This window comes from Argopecten irradians, chromosome 2 (assembly GCF_041381155.1).
Source record: "Argopecten irradians isolate NY chromosome 2, Ai_NY, whole genome shotgun sequence".
Classification (NCBI taxonomy): Eukaryota; Metazoa; Mollusca; class Bivalvia; order Pectinida; family Pectinidae; genus Argopecten; species Argopecten irradians.
In genome coordinates, this window is record NC_091135.1 from 26,321,238 (window position 1) to 26,339,758 (window position 18,521).

Genomic DNA, 18,521 nt, shown 5'->3' on the forward strand with positions numbered 1-18,521 from the left:
AATAACTATGGTCTAGAGGTCTGATATTGGGCCTGGAGCGTTGCTGGGATGGAGGGTTACCAAGTCTGTTCAAATGAATGACCATTACCTTCACTCAAAGTCACGGGGTTCAAATAGTCGGAAATCTTCAAACAAATTCATGGCCTAAATTATTGAGATATAAGCCTTACGCATGCCGTTGATGATGCACTTTTTCCACAGGGATCTGAAAATTAGTTACAGATTATATAATCATGGACCCACGAGAGTGCCCTAAGACCATTTTTAGACGTTTTAGAGCTCTAGATAAAAAAACGATAAAAATCATACTCTACATATAGTACCATGAAGAGTATGATTTTTATTTATCTAGAGCTCCAGATATACTCTAGTTCCAGTAGAGCTCTAGTAATACTGACAGAGTATCAAAATGGCTCAACTTGATGTCATATGTTTAGAAGAAATATGCATTATCAACGTATTAAATGGTGTTTTAAAAAACATCATATGATTGCTAGGTGACTGTTACGGCCCTTTGGGCCTCTTTTATTTAAATATTATGTCATTGCACTATGTATGTAAGCTATTTGGAGGATCACTAATGCCCGGCAGGGAGGGGCTAGACGCCAGCAGCGTGTGTGTGTGTGTGGACTGAGTATGTTGTGAACTTCCTGCTAGGGTTGTACACACTTTCTCAACCTCATGTATACACATCGGGCGCTGATCAATGTATGGCACTGTGTCCATTGAATAAATGTTTCTATTAATTAATTTCGCGTTTTACTTTACAGCCGTTTACTCTTGAGTATACGCACACGGCCTACTATACCTTAAAGGTTGAGCTACAATATTGCATCTAGTGCTTCACATCTCTAGGGTAAAGTAATGTAGGTGACAGGAATACGATTGTTCGATATTTTATCAGGACCTTGCTGTAAAACCAAATAGTGATGAGTTTGTCATTCTAATATTTTAGCCCTATTGCACCAAGCCATATACTTGGTTCATTTGTTGGGCTCTGGCTGTACGTTGGGCGGTGATTTTTTTCCCACTAACCAGATCTGACACGTCATGTAATATTACAATTTTATATCAGACTAATTAGACAAATTACATTTTGACGAAATTTGAAAAATCTACGAAATTTATCGCTTTTCTCCACTATCAACACCAGTTTGAGAACTAACATCCTCGATACTCCAGGGGCTCCGATCACTTACGATCTCTACACCCCTGGACTATCTCATAGTAAAACTGGAGGCAACAGAATCGAACAGGTAATTTAGTCATTTGATGTACATCAAAAGAGCCGTATAACGGTACACTGTGGTTGACTGTGTGGCTTTGATGTTAGGCGTCGCTCTCTCTGTAGTCTTCAAAGGAAATTTTTGCTAGCCTGTGATTGGTCAAACATTTTCAGCTGAGCTGCCTTCAAATTCACTATGAGATAGTCCAGGGGTGTAGAGATTGTAAGTGATCGGAACCCCTGGAGTATCGAGGATGGAGAACTAAACGCATGCATTCGAGGCTCCCCTCCTGATACTTCAAACGGCCTTGGGGCTGTTTGTTGCGGGGACACAAAAGCCCTATTAACCAAATGGCACAGGGTGTGTACAAGTTACATACCACCACTGTGTGTAGCTTGTTTATAGGGCGAGTAGAAGTTACTCACTTTATGTATACGTAACTTCATTCTGTTACTGATGCTAACGTCAGATAATCCCCGTCATTATTGTAAATAAAAAACATCTGACAAGTTGTCATGGTTACGGTTTATCAAAAGTGGTAGTTATGATTTGATGGTGTGTGAGGTCTGTAACATCGTTCATGTGACGTCGGCCCTAGCCAATTCAAATGTCGAATTGGAATATGTATACACAGTTTGGCTTTTATTTGAATAAAATTGATACGGAGAAAAACACCCTTTTGTATTTCAAATTACCGGATAAACGAAATTGGGTCGATCAGCGATTCTGATTTCAACTGCCATTAATTTCAGGACGACCTTTTCTGTCTGAAACATGCTATGATCGGAGATATGGAGCACATTTATCAAATAAACACTCTTAAAGATGCTTCATCGCCGACAGAGCTTAATTGGCATTCATCATTAGAACAATAATTGGTGTTTAATCTTGTATATATATGTCTAATTAACACAAAAAATAATATAAGATAATTTATTTTGCTTTTGGTGCATGCGCATAGGATATAGTGCCACGGATTTTTTTCGAGATGCAATTAATTATTTTTTGTATTTTCAATTTAAAGTAAAATTAGAAGCTCAAACTTTTCAATGGTGGTAATGGTGTAAAGTAAGTAACTTTTGTAACTGAAGAAAAATACTAAATCGTCTGCTCCTGTTTTTGATTGTGAAAAATACCAATTGTCAGCGGTGGAGCATCTTTAACTAAATTGGATATGATGTAATGAGATTGTTAACACACTAACATCCTTTTCGTATCTGCGTCCTTTCACATTAGTGACGTCAGAAGCCTCTCACTTGAAACAAAACCGGAAAAAAATCTTAGTTAACTTTTAAAGCCAATATAAATAGCCTGATCTCATTTGGAAGAAATGTTTCCTCGTATGGTGCTATTCTGACTCCAGCCGAAGATTTGTATTGTGGGCGTTGTCAATGAGGAAGAAGTCGCTAACTATTCCGGAACCTTTATCTATCTCTGATTCTCCATAGCATTGAATATTTTCTAAGATATGATTTGATTCATTGAGTTCACATTTGAGTTAGTTCTCGCAATCATATCTTACACAACTGCAGACGCGTACAGTGTAATCACAAGGGACCCTCACCCCTCGTTTCTTAAAATGTGTGAGTTTTAAGTTTAAACATTCCTTAAAGTTAAGGAATACTCGTGACACTTTTTCTTTAACAAAATCTTTAAATGTTGCGGTTCATCGATTTCAATGAATATTACGATGATTCCATTGTTCTTAGGAACGCCAATTCTGTGTAATTTCAGTAAAAATCAGGAAAAAATATATTAATATAGTGAAAATAACCCAACCGCAAAATGTAACCGCCAAACAGTAATTGTATTTACGTTATTCAAACGTCAATGACCCATTCAACCAATCAAGCTAGATACACACGTATGGCACGTTTTAAGACAAATAAATAAAATAGGTTTGGCCAACGACGTATTCATGTATTTTCGATAGAGTAACTCCGTACAGTCAGTCTAAAGTCAGATCAGTGACATCGCGAACGATCACTTACAAGAGACAAAGTATGGTCTCTTGGAATTGGGCGTGGCACAGGGACCTGGCACGAATTTTTTTAACCAACAGATTCCATATATATATATACTTTTGATTAAAAAAATCGTACCAGGCCCCTGTGGGGCGTGGCATAATAACTGTTACAAGTACAAATCAATATTCCCAAGAATAAGATACACAAATTGTTATATATATCCATGTAAAAAAATTAGAGTACTCATTGTTTACGATACTTCATCTTATTTCCGCTAGTACTCCATATTGTAATACACACCAGGCATACTATAAAGTAGGGATAAGTCTTACATCCTGTGTTGAACCATCACAGCTTTGTCTACTGTTAGTACTCAACATCCTGTCGTATCTACAGCTCTACAACTTATAGAGAGCACACATGATCTTACGTCGATCATAAAACATATGGAGGATTAACGAAACTACGTCGCAATTTGAAATCGGTGACCATTGTGGTTTTCAGTAAAATGGTGTAGCAGCATATTTGTAGTGTTTAGTGCCGTGGAATAGTCTATGTTTTCCCGCATATCTCTCCCAGGAAGAATATACTCTGTGGATAGAGGAAGGCTTTGTCACGGCAAACAGATCTGTCACATCCCTGAACAAGTATGGAGAAATTATGTGTTCTGGCAGTTGTAACTTTGACTGTCTTTGTTTGTGGTAAGTACGTTCTTCTGACATAAGTATAAACTAGTTAATATAGTTGTTATAGTTAAATGAAGTCAATTAACATACAAAGTGTCCTCAAAATTATGACTAATTGATGAGTTCAAAATAATTATATATTGTCATTTCATTGTCACACAGGGAATAATACACTTTGTAAGGTCACATCCACGTGTATTGCTAATTACATTTTATAAGCATTGATTAATGATACATTTCAGTATCTGTAATTGATTATCGTGTATTCCATTGACTTTGTTGATCATGATCATTATGAAAAAAATCTTTTTACATCGTATGTTACAAGTTACAAGTAATGATACACGAGTGAAGTAAAAATCATGCGGTACTGTACGTACAGATGAACTTCAGACACTCGTGTAAAATGCCAAGATATCAGAGAGAACTGATAAGTAGGTGCTTGGTAGGGCGATAAGAATACAGGAGTGTTTAGTTTCCAGATGCTGAACTGGAATGCTGTATGTATTTGACCTTACCATATACCTAAAACATCTGGCACCTCTACATTCCGATTTAGGGGTATAATTGTTTAATGTAAATAAAACAGTGCTGGCGTTTAGTCTTGTAGCATGTAAATGAAGCTGACACCTGTTTCGTGGAGAATCTACAACTTCCAAACTCCCTCCTCTCTATCTCCGTTAAGATGGTCCTATGTCCGTGTTGGTCTCTCTTTACTGATGTAATTTCCTCTTATTTACTCAAGCTAACAACAAACAGTTGAGGACGTTTTCCTTCAATTGTGAAAAATGCCATATATTTCAGCAGTTGTCTCCCTAAATTGTAATTGCTATTAAAACTACCCTACAGTTACAAATGAAGTTATTATCTCTTTTATTCTGGATATTTCAACACCTGATTATTTTCCAAATATAATAAATGCAATCCCCCCCACATCAGATTAGTTATCTCCCCTACATCACAGTAGTTATCTCCCTTACATCACAGTAGTTATCTCCCCTACATTACAGTAGCTATCTCCCCTACATTACAGTATTTATCCCCCTATATTACAGTGTTATCTCCCTTATGTTACAGTATTTATCATTCCTACATTACAGTGGTTATCTCCCTCCCCTACATTACAGTAGTTATCTCCCCTACATTACAGTAGTTATCTCCCCTACATTACAGTAGTTATCTCCCTACATTATAGTAGTTATTATTCCCACATTACGGTAGTTATCACCCCTATATTACAGTAGTTATCACTCCTACATTACAGTAGTTATCTCCCCTACATTACAGTAGTTATCCCCCTATATTACAGTGTTATCTCCCTTATGTTACAGTATTTATCATTCCTACATTACAGTGGTTATCTCCCTCCCCTACATTACAGTAGTTATCTCCCCTACATTACAGTAGTTATCTCCCCTACATTACAGTAGTTATCTCCCTACATTATAGTAGTTATTATTCCCACATTACGGTAGTTATCACCCCTATATTATAGTAGTTATCACTCCTACATTACAGTAGTTATCACTCCTACATTACAGTAGTTATCACCCCTACATTACAGTAGTTATCTCCCCTACATTATATTAGTTATTATTCCCACATTACGGTAGTTATCACCACTACATTATAGTAGTTATTATTCCCACATTACGGTAGTTATCACCCCTATATTACAGTAGTTATCACTCCTACATTACAGTAGTTATCTCCCCTACATTACAGTAGTTATCCCCTACATTATAGTAGTTATTATTCCCACATTACGGTAGTTATCACCCCTATATCATAGTAGTTATCACTCCTACATTATAGTAGTTATCACTCCTACATTACAGTAGTTATCACTCCTACATTACAGTAGTTATCACCCCTACATTACAGTAGTTATCCCCTACATTATAGTAGTTATTATTCCCACATTACGGTATTTATCACCACTACATTACAGTAGTTATCACTCCTACATTACAGTAGTTATCACTCCTATATTACAGTAGTTATCACCCCTACATTACAGTAGTAACCCCCCTACATTACAGTAGTTATCTCCCCTACATTACAGTAAGTATCACTCCTACATTACAGTAGTTATCTCCCCTACATTGCAGTATTATCTCCCCTACATTACAGTAGTAATCCCCTACATTACAGTAGTATCTCCCCTACATTACAGTAGTTATCTCCCCTACACTACGGTAGTTATCACCCCTATATTACAGTAGTTATCTCCTATATTACAGTAGTTATTACCTCTATATTACAGTAGTAATCTCCCCTACATTACAATAGTTATCCCCTTACATTACAGTGTAGTTATGATTCCTATATTACAGTAGTTATCCCTCCTACATTGCAGTAGTTATCACTCCTACATTACAGTAGTTATCATTCCCACATTACGGTAGTTATCATCCCTATATTATAGTAGTTATCACTCCTATATTACAGTAGTTATCATCCTATCATCCCTACATTACAGTAGTTATCATCCCTACATTAAAGTATTTCCCCTCTATATTACAGTAGTAATCACCCCTATATTACAGTAGTTATTACCCCTATATTACAGTAGTGATCTCCCCTACATTACAGTAGTTATCCCCTTACATTAAAGTCGTTCCCCTCTATATTACAGTAGTAATCACCCCTATATTACAGTAGTAATCTCCACTTCATTACAGTAGTTATCCTCTTACATTACAGTAGTTATCATTCCTACATTACAGTAGTTATCCCTCCTACATTGCAGTAGTTATCACCCCTACATTACAGTAGTTATCCATCCTACATTGCAGTAGTTATCACCCCTACATTACAGTAGTTATCACCCATACATTACAGTATTTATCATCCCTACATTACAGTAGTAATCACCCCTATATTATAGTAGTTATCACACCTACATTACAATAGTTATCACTCCTATATTATAGTAGTTATATCCCCTACATTACAGTAGTTATCCCCCTACATTACAGTAGTTATCACCCCTATATTATAGTATTTATCACCACTATATCATAGTAGTTATCTCCCCTACATTACAGCATTTATCTCCCCTACATTACAGTAGTTATCCCCTACATTACAGTAGTTATCACCCCTACATTACAGTAGTTATCACCCCTATATTATAGTAGTTATCTCCCCTACATTACAGTAGTTATAACCCCTACATTACCGTAGTTATCTCCCCTGCATTACAGTAATCACCCCCTCCCCTTACATTACAGTAGTAATCACCCCTACATTATAGAAGATATCTCCCCTACATTACAGTAGTTACCCCTTACATTACAGTAGTTATCCCCCTACATTACAGTAGTTATCACCCCTCCAAATTACAGCAGTAATCACCCCTTAATTACAGAAGTTATCTCCCCTACATTACAGTAGTTATCTCCTCTACATACATTACAGTATTAATATCCCCTACATTGCAGTAGTTATCTCCTTACATTACTTTAGTTATCACCCTTACATTACAGCAGTTACCCCTCTTCATTACAGTAGTAATCACCCCTTAATTACAGAATTTATCTCCCCTACATTACAGTAGTTATCTCCTCTACATTAGAGAAGTTGTCTCTCCTACATTACAGTAGTTATCTCCCCTACATCACAGTAGCTATCCCCCTACATTACAGTAGTTTATCTCCCCTACATTACAGTCTTTTATCTCCCCTACATTACAGTAGTTATCACCCCTACATTACAGTAGTTTATCTCCCCTACATTACAGTAGTTATCTCCCCTACATTACAGTAGTTATCACCCCTACATTACAGTAGTTTATCTCCCCTACATTACAGTAGTTATCATCCCTAAATTACAGTAGTTATCATTCCGACATTACATTAGTTATCTCCCCTACATTACAGTAGTTATCATCCCTAAATTACAGTAGTTATCATTCCGACATTACATTAGTTATCTCCCCTACATTACAGTAGTTATCTCCCCTATATACAGTAGTTATCTCCCCTACATTACAGTAGTTATCTCCCCTATATACAGTAGTTATCTCTCCTACATTACAGTAGTTATCACCCCTACATTACAGTAGTTATCTCCCCTTCATTACAGTAGTTATCTCCCCTACATTACAGTAGTTATCTCCCATATATACAGTAGTTATCCCCCTACATTACCTTACAGTAGTTATATTACCTCTTAATTACAGTTGTTTTTATAATCACATTACAGGGTATAAATGTAGAGATGTGAAAATTTTCCTTCCTGAATAGAAGTTGTTATCACATCTACATTACTTGAATATAGCTGGTTTCTCTCATGAATAATACTGAATTAGTAATTCAATGCAAAATGTACATTTTAATAGGGATCACTTCTATATTTAGTATTGAAATTTTCATCTCCCCTTACTTTATTTAAATTGAAAACGATTATTGCCTTCCTGCAATAGATTCAATCCTTTTAGTTGAGTATTTTTTTTATTTAGTGACCAATGGTCAGCAGACGTGTGCTGGACGACGGTGTGGTGATTGTGTAATCAATGGAACTAACTGTCACTGGTGTGCTCAAGTGGTAAGAAAACCTTTGAAACGTATTTACTGAACTTGACTGTACTGTACTATATCTGACCTTTGTTGACCTTTAACTGATAATGGGCTGTATAATCTATAATTATTAACTCACCTGGTCCGAAGGAACAAGCTTATGTGATACCACAGCATCCGGTGTCGGTCATCCTTCCTTTAACAATCAACTTCTTCTTCATAACTGGTCGGGATTTAACAAAACTCGACTAAGATAACATCCTTATGGTGTACTGACTAAAAATTGTACAAATGGTTTGGCTGACATCCCTGGGGCCTGAAGGGCGGGGCTAAAAGTGGTCAATTTGGCTATTTCCTTATAAACAATATCTTCTCTGAAACTAAACAAGGGATTATACTCATATTGCAATGGTAGCATCATTATATGGTGTGGATTCAAAACTGTACTACAAATGTTGAGGTTGACCCCTTATTAGCCTGGAGGGTGCAAGCAGGTCAAAAACAAGTCAATTGGGCTATTTACATTTTGTAAACGACTTCTTCTCTGAAACTCAGCAAGGGATTGCACTCATATTGCAATGATAGCAATTTTATTAAGTGGGGATTCAAAATTGTATAAAAGGTGGTGCTGACCCCCTGAGGGACTGAGAGGCGGAGCAAAATAGGTAAATGGCTATTTCCATATAAACGACTTCTCTCAAACTACCTGGTAAACATTGGATAACACTCATATTACATTTGTAGCATCCTTATGGGGTTAAGGTTCAAAACTGTACAAATGTTGGGTCTGACCCCACAGGGACCTGAAAAAAGGAGCTAAAAGGGGTTAGGGCCTAATCTGGCGATTTCTATGTAAACAACTTCTTCTCTGAAACTTAGCATTGAGTGAAACTCATAGTCATATGGTTTTAATAGCATTATTATATGGTGGGGATTCAAATTTAATTAATAAATTAATCTGCTAATTCTGGGACTCTTGTCTTTTTATAGCTATTGATATGCTAGGTGATCAACAGTTTTAAAAGTATCGAAATTTCCCACTTGCTTTTGATAAAATTGATGTAACTACTAGAGACTTTTCATGCAATTGACAATTTCATTCTAAATAACTGACATTTTAGTGGTTGCCATTAACCTTTAACCTCTTACCTATATGACCTTTTTTGGTGTTTCATTGTCCTTTCACCTTTTCAATTCTTTGTTGATATATTTTGATTTTCCCATATCTCTAGGGTTTCAATTTCACTCGTTGTGGAACTTTAGAAGAATTGAACAGAAACAACTGCACAGACATCAAGAGTAAGAAACAGCAGAGAATCGATCTGATCAAGGTAAATTACTGAAGATTATACCCCACCATTCAGTGATTTGTCACTGATTTAAGCTGTGAAAGATTTCTTTGTCATCTCCTAGTGTATGACAGATTGCGGTAAAACAACCATGTGACATCATGACTTCATGCGGTGTAACCGTGGCATACATTGTCAATGATGTCATCAATATTGATGCGCAGTTGTATATGAGAGAAAAAGAATCATTCCCTACCTATGGGGGTGTGACAACAAAATCACAGCGCGAGGGGGGATTCATGAATGTCAAACCCTCGACAAGCCTCAGATTGAACATTGAAGTCCTTGAGTTGTGATTTCGTTGTCACATCCTCTGAGTTAGGAGATATTCTGTTAGTCAATAAGCTACATTTTTTGAGTATAAATGTCTCCGACATTGTGTCATGTCTTTTTCTTTTTTACTTTAAATGAACGGATACCATAATTGATTCCATTACCATACAAGTAGTTCTATTGTTGGCTATGAGAATGAATGGTGTGTTTATACTTAGAGATTATAGCATTAAATAGTGTTAAAATGGTGACATTTTAAATCTTTAAAGGTCAGTTAGCATAAAAATGCTTCAAGAGGTACGTTTCTTTAATATTCCAGAAATTCATAATATATGCATATCTATGATATGGTAACCATAGCTGCTGCATCTGCTATGATACACAACTAACTAGTACATTATCTAATGTATTTAGAATGTATACTCATGCAGTATTTGAAATTTAACAATTTATCACTAAATATTAAGTTTGAAAATAACAGATTTGGGGGTCAAAAAGAACACAGCATACAAAGTCCTTTATAAATTTATGCAGTCACTTATTAGGAGTAGAGATTCCATCTGTTCTATCTGAATATTTATCTGCATGGTTGTAAGAGGCAAAGACATTTCTGTGACATGATAATCATATCTTATTTCAGAATGAAGTTGTACAGGACCGTACTGGTGATGACACGTCTGATGCCATTCAGTTACAGCCACAGCATGTCAGAGTTTACCTTAATCCTAATGGTATGGCAATATAGATATTTACCTTAATGCTAATGGTATGGTAATATATTTACCTTACTCCTCATGGTATGGCAACATTAACCTTTACTTAATGGTCGCATATGCATATACCTCAATTTGAGTAATATATATGTCAGTATTTATATAGAACACACATTACAGTTTTATTATACCCCCGCAATGAAGTAAAGTGGGGGTATACTGGAATCGGGTTGTCCATCTTCCTGTCTCTGTCTGTTTGTCTGTAGACATAACTTTGTCAGGAGAACTCCTCCTAAACTACTTGACAGATTTCGATAAAATTTGTTGTACAGAATCCTGACATATAAAGGGGAGTTGAGTAAATAAACTATGTAGGATTCTTCAATGTCCCCTATAAATGACGTTATTACAAAACAAACTGAAGTTAGCCGACATTGTAACATTGTTGCCGAAAACACCATTTGATTACTGTAACTATGTAATATTCTGCACTCTCCCGAGAAGGGTCATAAACTTTCCGAATTCTGTTTGGTAATGATCGTAACTTCTATGATGACCAGTTTTAAAAATGAAGACATGTTTACAAGCATCGGTTTTCAACAATTATTGTACTAAAGTTAATAGGAAATCATTATAAATATTTTTGATATCGCTTAATTTTAGCTACATTTACAAATAGTACCGATATCAGGGTCAAATTTAACTTAACTTTTTGCTGCTAGGTACAAAAACTGTGACTTTAATTGTCCTGTTATTGTTTTTAAACATATTTGATTTCAGATGAAATGTTTACCTGGGATATCACTTACCGTGTGGCACGGAATTATCCTGTAGATCTCTACTTCTTGGCAGATCCATCCAATACCATGATCCAATTCCGAGACACACTAGCACGGCTAGCTGGTGATATAGGTAAATTATAACTTGAATTACCAGTAAGAGTTTGTTGGTTCAAACCCTGGAATTTCATTATACCTTATTTATCTTAAATTTACGGTGGCTGATTTGTGCCATTTCGTCTTTTCGTCTTTTCGTCTTTTCGCCCCGAAAAGACGAGAATTAAGAAACCTTAATTTTCGTCTTTTCGTCTTTTCGCCCCGAAAAGACGAAATTTAACAACTTTAAATTTCGTCTTTTCGCCGCGAAAAGACGAAAAATCAAACACGAAAAGACGAAAGTGATACACGCTAATTAGCGACTTTGATTCTCGTCTTTTCGCCTTCAAAATTCTCGTCTTTTCGTCTTTTCGTCTTTTCGCCCCGAAAAGACGAAATTTAACAAACCTTAATTTTCGTGTTTTCGCCCCGAAAAGACGAAAATTAACAAACCTTAAATTTCGTGTTTTCGCCCCGAAAAGACGAAATTTAACAAACCTTAATTTTCGTCTTTTCGCCCCGAAAAGACGAAAATTAACAAACCTTAAATTTCGTCTTTTCGTCTTTTCGCCCCGAAAAGACGAAAATTAACCAACCTTAAAAGACGAAAATTAACTAACCTTAATTTTCGTCTTTTCGTCTTTTCGCCTTCCGGTCTGGTGTGGAAGTCATTTTGAAATCTTTTTATCGTAATATTGACTTAATTGTTCAATATGAAAGCATCAAAGTAGATTATGATAACAATCAATTTATTAAATTGATAGTATTACAAGTATCTTCATCAATAACTAAGATTAGAAGTTTTAAAACAGAAGTCAACATGTTTGTTTACAGCAGTTACGTAGATTTCTCACACGTGGCATATGCCACGTGCCACTAACAGATTCATCATTCCGCAAATCCTTTAGCGTGATTGATACATTTTTTTAAAATTCATTAATATCTTATTTTTTGTGTTCTAATCGCCCTCTTTAGCAATTACGCTTATCAAGACATTGCCGTGTATATGTAAGGACCATAATGAACTTAAGATGCTAAACATAGCACTTACAGGAGTTGCCTCCCCTACACAACTTGGAAAAAAAAAAGTTGTCGGCGGGTATTATTTGAAAGCGTTTGAACCACGGATAAACTTGTTAACAAAATAATTTATGAAAGACAACTCGTGAAGACTTTGAGTTTAAAGGAAGGACTTGTACCAAGAAATTGCTCAAATACAGTTAATTATAACAGTCAATCAGTATAGGTACAATGTACTGTGTATTATTTGAAAAGACATTTTGACTACATACATGACATGGTCTTCATCATAATTGTACATTAGAAATTACATTATAATCTCCGTCGTATATGATAGATGACAAAGTATGTCTGTAATTTGTATTTTTTCGGGGCGAAAAGTCGAAAAGACGAAAAGACGAAAATTAAGGTTTGTTAATTTTCGTCTTTTCGCCCCGAAAAGACAAAAACACGAAATTTTAGGTTTGTTAATTTTCGTCTTTTCGCCCCGATTTTTGAAGGCGAAAAGACGAAAATTAAAGGCGCTAATTAGCGTGCTTCACTTTCGTCTTTTCATGTTTGACTTTTCGTCTTTTCGTCTTTTCGCCGCGAAAAGACCAAATTTAAATTTGTTAATTTTCGTCTTTTCGGGGCGAAAAGACGAAAAGACGAGAATTAAGATATTTAATTTTCGTCTTTTCGGGGCGAAAAGACGAAAAAGACAAAATGGCATAAATCAGCCACCGTATAAATTAGCTTAAAAATAAATAAAGCAGATTGAGTAACAGATTCCTGTTCTTGAATGATGTCATATTCTGTGTAACATTTAAGATTTTAATTTAATTTTGATTTGAAGTGACCACAGAGGAGTGATTATTATTCTCTTTATTTCCTCTAATTTGAAGATTACATAAATATAATAACATAAATGTAATACAATATTCAACATGGCTTAATCTGTACAAAGAATAATGTAAGTGATGTGACAAGTAGTTGAGTAAATGTACATACAACTATTTAGTACTAGTCATGTCATTACAAATAGTATGTTGAGCCAAACAAACTCAGATTTGAGCACTGTCCAGTCACCACTAGTAACCAGTTTAACCATTCACTTACCACTAGTCCAGTTGTTCCACCATCCAGTCACCTCTAATTCAGTTGTCCCACCATCCAGTCACCACTAGTCCAGTTGTCCCACCATCCAGTCACCACTAGTCCAGTTGTCCCACCATCCAGTCACCACTAGTCCAGTTGTCCCACCATCCAGTCACCACTAGTCCAGTTGTCCCACCATCCAGTCACCAATAGTCCAGTTGTCCCACCATCCAGTCATCACTAATCCAGTTGTCCCACCATCCAGTCACCACTAGTCCAGTTGTCCCACCATCCAGTCACCACTAATCCAGTTGTCCCACCATCCAGTCAACACAAGTCCAGTTGTCCCACCATCCAGTCACCACTAGTCCAGTTGTTCAACCATCCAGTCACCACTAGTCTAGTTGTCCCCACCATCCAGTCACCACTAGTCCAGTTGTCCCACCATCCAGTCAATACTAGTCCAGTTGTCCCACCATTCAGTCAATACTAATCCAGTTGTCCCACCATCCAGTCACCACTTGTCCAGTTTTCTCACCATCCAGTCACCACTAGTCCAGTTGTTCCACCATCCAGTCAATACTAGTCCAGTTGTCCCACCATCCAGTCAATACTAATCCAGTTGTCCCACCATTCAGTCACCACTAATCCAGTTTTTCTCACCATCCAGTCACCACTAATCTGGTTGTACCACTATCCAGTCACTACTAATCCAATTGTCCCACCATCTAGTCACTATTAATCCAATTGTCCAACCATCCAGTCACCATTAGTCCAGTTGTCCAAACCATCCAGTCATCACTAGTCCAGTTGTCCCACCAACCATTGACCACTAGTCCTGTTTTCACACCAACCATTGACCACTAGTCCAGTTTTCACACCATCCAGTCACTACTAATCCAATTGTCCCACCATCCAGTCACTACTAATCCAGTTGTCCCACCATCCATCCAGTCACCACTAGTCCAGTTGTCCCACCATCCAGTCACCACTAGTCCAGTTGTTCCACCATCCAGTCACCGCAAGTCCAGTTGTCCCACCATCCAGTCACCACTAGTCTAGTTGTTCAACCATCCAGTCACCACTAGTCTAGTTGTCCCCGCCATCCAGTCACCACTAGTCCAGTTGTCCCACCATCCAGTCAATACTAGTCCAGTTGTCCCACCATTCAGTCAATACTAATCCAGTTGTCCCACCATCCAGTCACCACTTGTCCAGTTTTCTCACCATCCAGTCACCACTAGTCCAGTTGTTCCACCATCCAGTCAATACTAGTCCAGTTGTCCCACCATCCAGTCAATACTAATCCAGTTGTCCCACCATTCAGTCACCACTAATCCAGTTTTCTCACCATCCAGTCACCACTAATCTGGTTGTACCACTATCCAGTCACTACTAATCCAATTGTCCCACCATCTAGTCACTATTAATCCAATTGTCCAACCATCCAGTCACCATTAGTCCAGTTGTCCAACCATCCAGTCACCACTAGTCCAGTTGTCCCACCAACCATTGACCACTAGTCCTGTTTTCACACCATCAAGTAACTACTGGTCCAGTTTTCACACCATCCAGTCACTACTAATCCAATTGTCCTACCATCAAGTCACTACTAATCCAGTTGTCCCACCATCCAGTCACCACTAGTCCAGTTGTCCCACCATCAAGTCACCATTAATCCAGTTGTCCCACAATTCAGTCACCACAAGTCCAGTTTTCTCACCATCCAGTCACCACTAGTCCAGTTGTCCCACCATCCAGTCACTACTTATCCAATTATCCCACCATTCAGTCACCAATAATCCAGTTGTCCCTGCCATCCAGTCACCACTAGTACGATTGTCCCACCATCCAGTCACCACTAATCCAGTTGTCCCACCATCAAGTCACCACTAATCCAGTTGTCCCATGATCCAGTCACCACTAGTCCAGTTGTCCCACCATCCAGTCACCACTAGTCCAGTTGTCCCACCATCCAGTCACCAATAATCCAGTTTTCACACCATCCAGTCACCACTAGTCCAGTTTTCACACCATCCAGTCACTACTAATCCAATTGTCCCACCATCCAGTCACTACTTATCCAGTTGTCCCACCATCCAGTCACCACTAGTCCAGTTGTCCCACCATCCAGTCACTACTTATCCAATTATCCCACCACCCAGTCCCCAATAATCCAGTTGTCCCCGCCATCCAGTCACCACTAGTACGATTGTCCCACCATCCAGTCACTACTAATCCAATTGTCCCACCATCCAGTCACCACTAGTTCAGTTGTCCCACCGTCCAGTCACCACTAATCCAGTTGTCCCCGCCAACCAGTCACCACTATTCCAGTTGTCCTACCATCCAGTCACCACTAATCCAGTTGTCCCAACATTCAGTAACCACTAGTCCAGTTTTCTCACCATCCAGTCACCACTAGTCTAATTGTCCCACCATCCAGTCACTGCTAATCCAATTGTCCCACCATCCAGTCACTACTAATCCAATTGTCCCACCATCCAGTCACCACTTGTCCAGTTGTCCTACTTTCCAGTCACCACTAATCCAGTTGTCCCACCATCCAGTCACCACTAGTCCAGGTTGTCCCACAATCCAGTCACCACTTATCCAGTTGTCCCACCATTCAGTCACCACTAGTCCAGTTTTCTCACCATCCAGTTACCACTAGTCCAGTTGTCCCACCATCCAGTCACTACTAATCAAATTGTCCCACCATCCAGTCACTACTAATCCAGTTGTCCCACCATCCAGTCACCACTAGTCCAGTTGTCCCACCATCCAGTCACCACTAGTTCAGTTTGTCCCACCATCAAGTCACCACTAGTCCAGTTTTCTCACCATCCAGTCATTACTAGTCCAGTTGTCCCACCATCCAGTTACCACTAGTCTAGTTGTCCCACCATCCAGTCACTACTAATCCAATTGTCCCACCATCCAGTCACTACTAATCCAGTTGTCCCACCATCCAGTCACCACTAATCCAGTTGTCCCACCATCCAGTCACTACTAATCCAATTGTCCCACCATCCAGTCACCACTAATCCAGTTGTCCCACCATCCAGTCACCACTAGTCCAGTTGTCTCACCATCCAGTCACCACTAGTCCAGTTGTCCCACCATCCAGTTACTACTAATCAAATTGTCCCACCATCCAGTCACCACTAGTCCAGTTGTCCCACCATCCAGTCACCACTTGTTCAGTTGTCCCACCATCAAGTCACCACTAGTCCAGTTTTCTCACCATCCAGTCATTACTAATCCAGTTGCCCCACCATCCAGTTACCACTAGTCCAGTTGTCCCACCATCCAGTCACTACTAATCCAATTGTCCAACCATCCAGTCACTACCTATCCAGTTGTTTCACCATCCAGTCACCACTAGTCCAGTTGTCCCACCATCCAGTCACCACTAATCCAATTGTCCCACCATCCAGTCACCACTTGTCCAGTTGTCCCACCATCCAGTCACCACTAATCCAGTTGTCCCACCATCCAGTCAACACAAGTCCAGTTGTCCCACCATCCAGTCACCACTAGTCCAGTTGTTCAACCATCCAGTCACCACTAGTCTAGTTGTCCCCGCCATCCAGTCACCACTAGTCCAGTTGTCCCACCATCCAGTCAATACTAGTCAAGTTGTCCCACCATTCAGTCAATACTAATCCAGTTGTCCCACCATCCAGTCACCACTTGTCCAGTTTTCTCACCATCCAGTCACCACTAGTCCAGTTGTTCCACCATCCAGTCAATACTAGTCCAGTTGTCCCACCATCCAGTCAATACTAATCCAGTTGTCCCACCATTCAGTCACCACTAATCCAGTTTTCTCACCATCCAGTCACCACTAATCTGGTTGTACCACTATCCAGTCACTACTAATCCAATTGTCCCACCATCTAGTCACTATTAATCCAATTGTCCAACCATCCAGTCACCATTAGTCCAGTTGTCCAACCATCCAGTCACCACTAGTCCATTTGTCCCACCAACCATTGACCACTAGTCCTGTTTTCACACCATCAAGTCACTACTAGTCCAGTTTTCACACCATTCCAGTCACTACTAATCCAATTGTCCCACCATCCAGTCACTACTAATCCAGTTGTCCCACCATCCAGTCACCACTAGTCCAGTTGTCCCACCATCAAGTCACCATTAATCCAGTTGTCCCACAATTCAGTCACCACAAGTCCAGTTTGCTCACCATCCAGTCACCACTAGTCCAGTTGTCCCACCATCCAGTCACTACTTATCCAATTATCCCACCATCCAGTCACCAATAATCCAGTTGTCCCTGCCATCCAGTCACCACTAGTACGATTGTCCCACCATCCAGTCACCACTAATCCAGTTGTCGCACCATCAAGTCACCACTAATCCAGTTGTCCCATGATCCAGTCACCACTAGTCCAGTTGTCCCACCATCCAGTCACCACTAGTCCAGTTGTCCCCACCATCCAGTCACCAATAATCCAGTTTTCACACCATCCAGTCACCACTAGTCCAGTTTTCACACCATCCAGTCACTACTTATCCAATTGTCCCACCATCCAGTCACTACTTATCCAGTTGTCCCACCATCCAGTCACCACTAGTCCAGTTGTCCCACCATCCAGTCACTACTTATCCAATTATCCCACCACCCAGTCCCCAATAATCCAGTTGTCCCCGCCATCCAGTCACCACTAGTACGATTGTCCCACCATCCAGTCACTACTAATCCAATTGTCCCACCATCCAGTCACCACTAGTTCAGTTGTCCCACCGTCCAGTCACCACTAATCCAGTTGTCCCACCATCCAGTCA

At 39.0% G+C, this 18,521-nt stretch overlaps 1 protein-coding gene across 1 annotated transcript in view; it reads left to right on the plus strand.

Moving 5' to 3' along the window:
* Window positions 1-3,524: 3,524 nt before the first annotated feature.
* The window catches only part of LOC138314960 (integrin beta-6-like), a 39,916-nt gene continuing 24,919 nt past the window's right edge, over window positions 3,525-18,521 (plus strand). Inside the window, exons 1-5 of the mRNA XM_069255619.1 lie at window positions 3,525-3,894; window positions 8,345-8,430; window positions 9,635-9,733; window positions 10,665-10,755; window positions 11,518-11,649. Coding sequence (XP_069111720.1) covers window positions 3,843-3,894; window positions 8,345-8,430; window positions 9,635-9,733; window positions 10,665-10,755; window positions 11,518-11,649 — 460 coding nt within the window. The 5' untranslated portion in view covers window positions 3,525-3,842. The remainder of the gene's footprint in view (window positions 3,895-8,344; window positions 8,431-9,634; window positions 9,734-10,664; window positions 10,756-11,517; window positions 11,650-18,521) is intronic.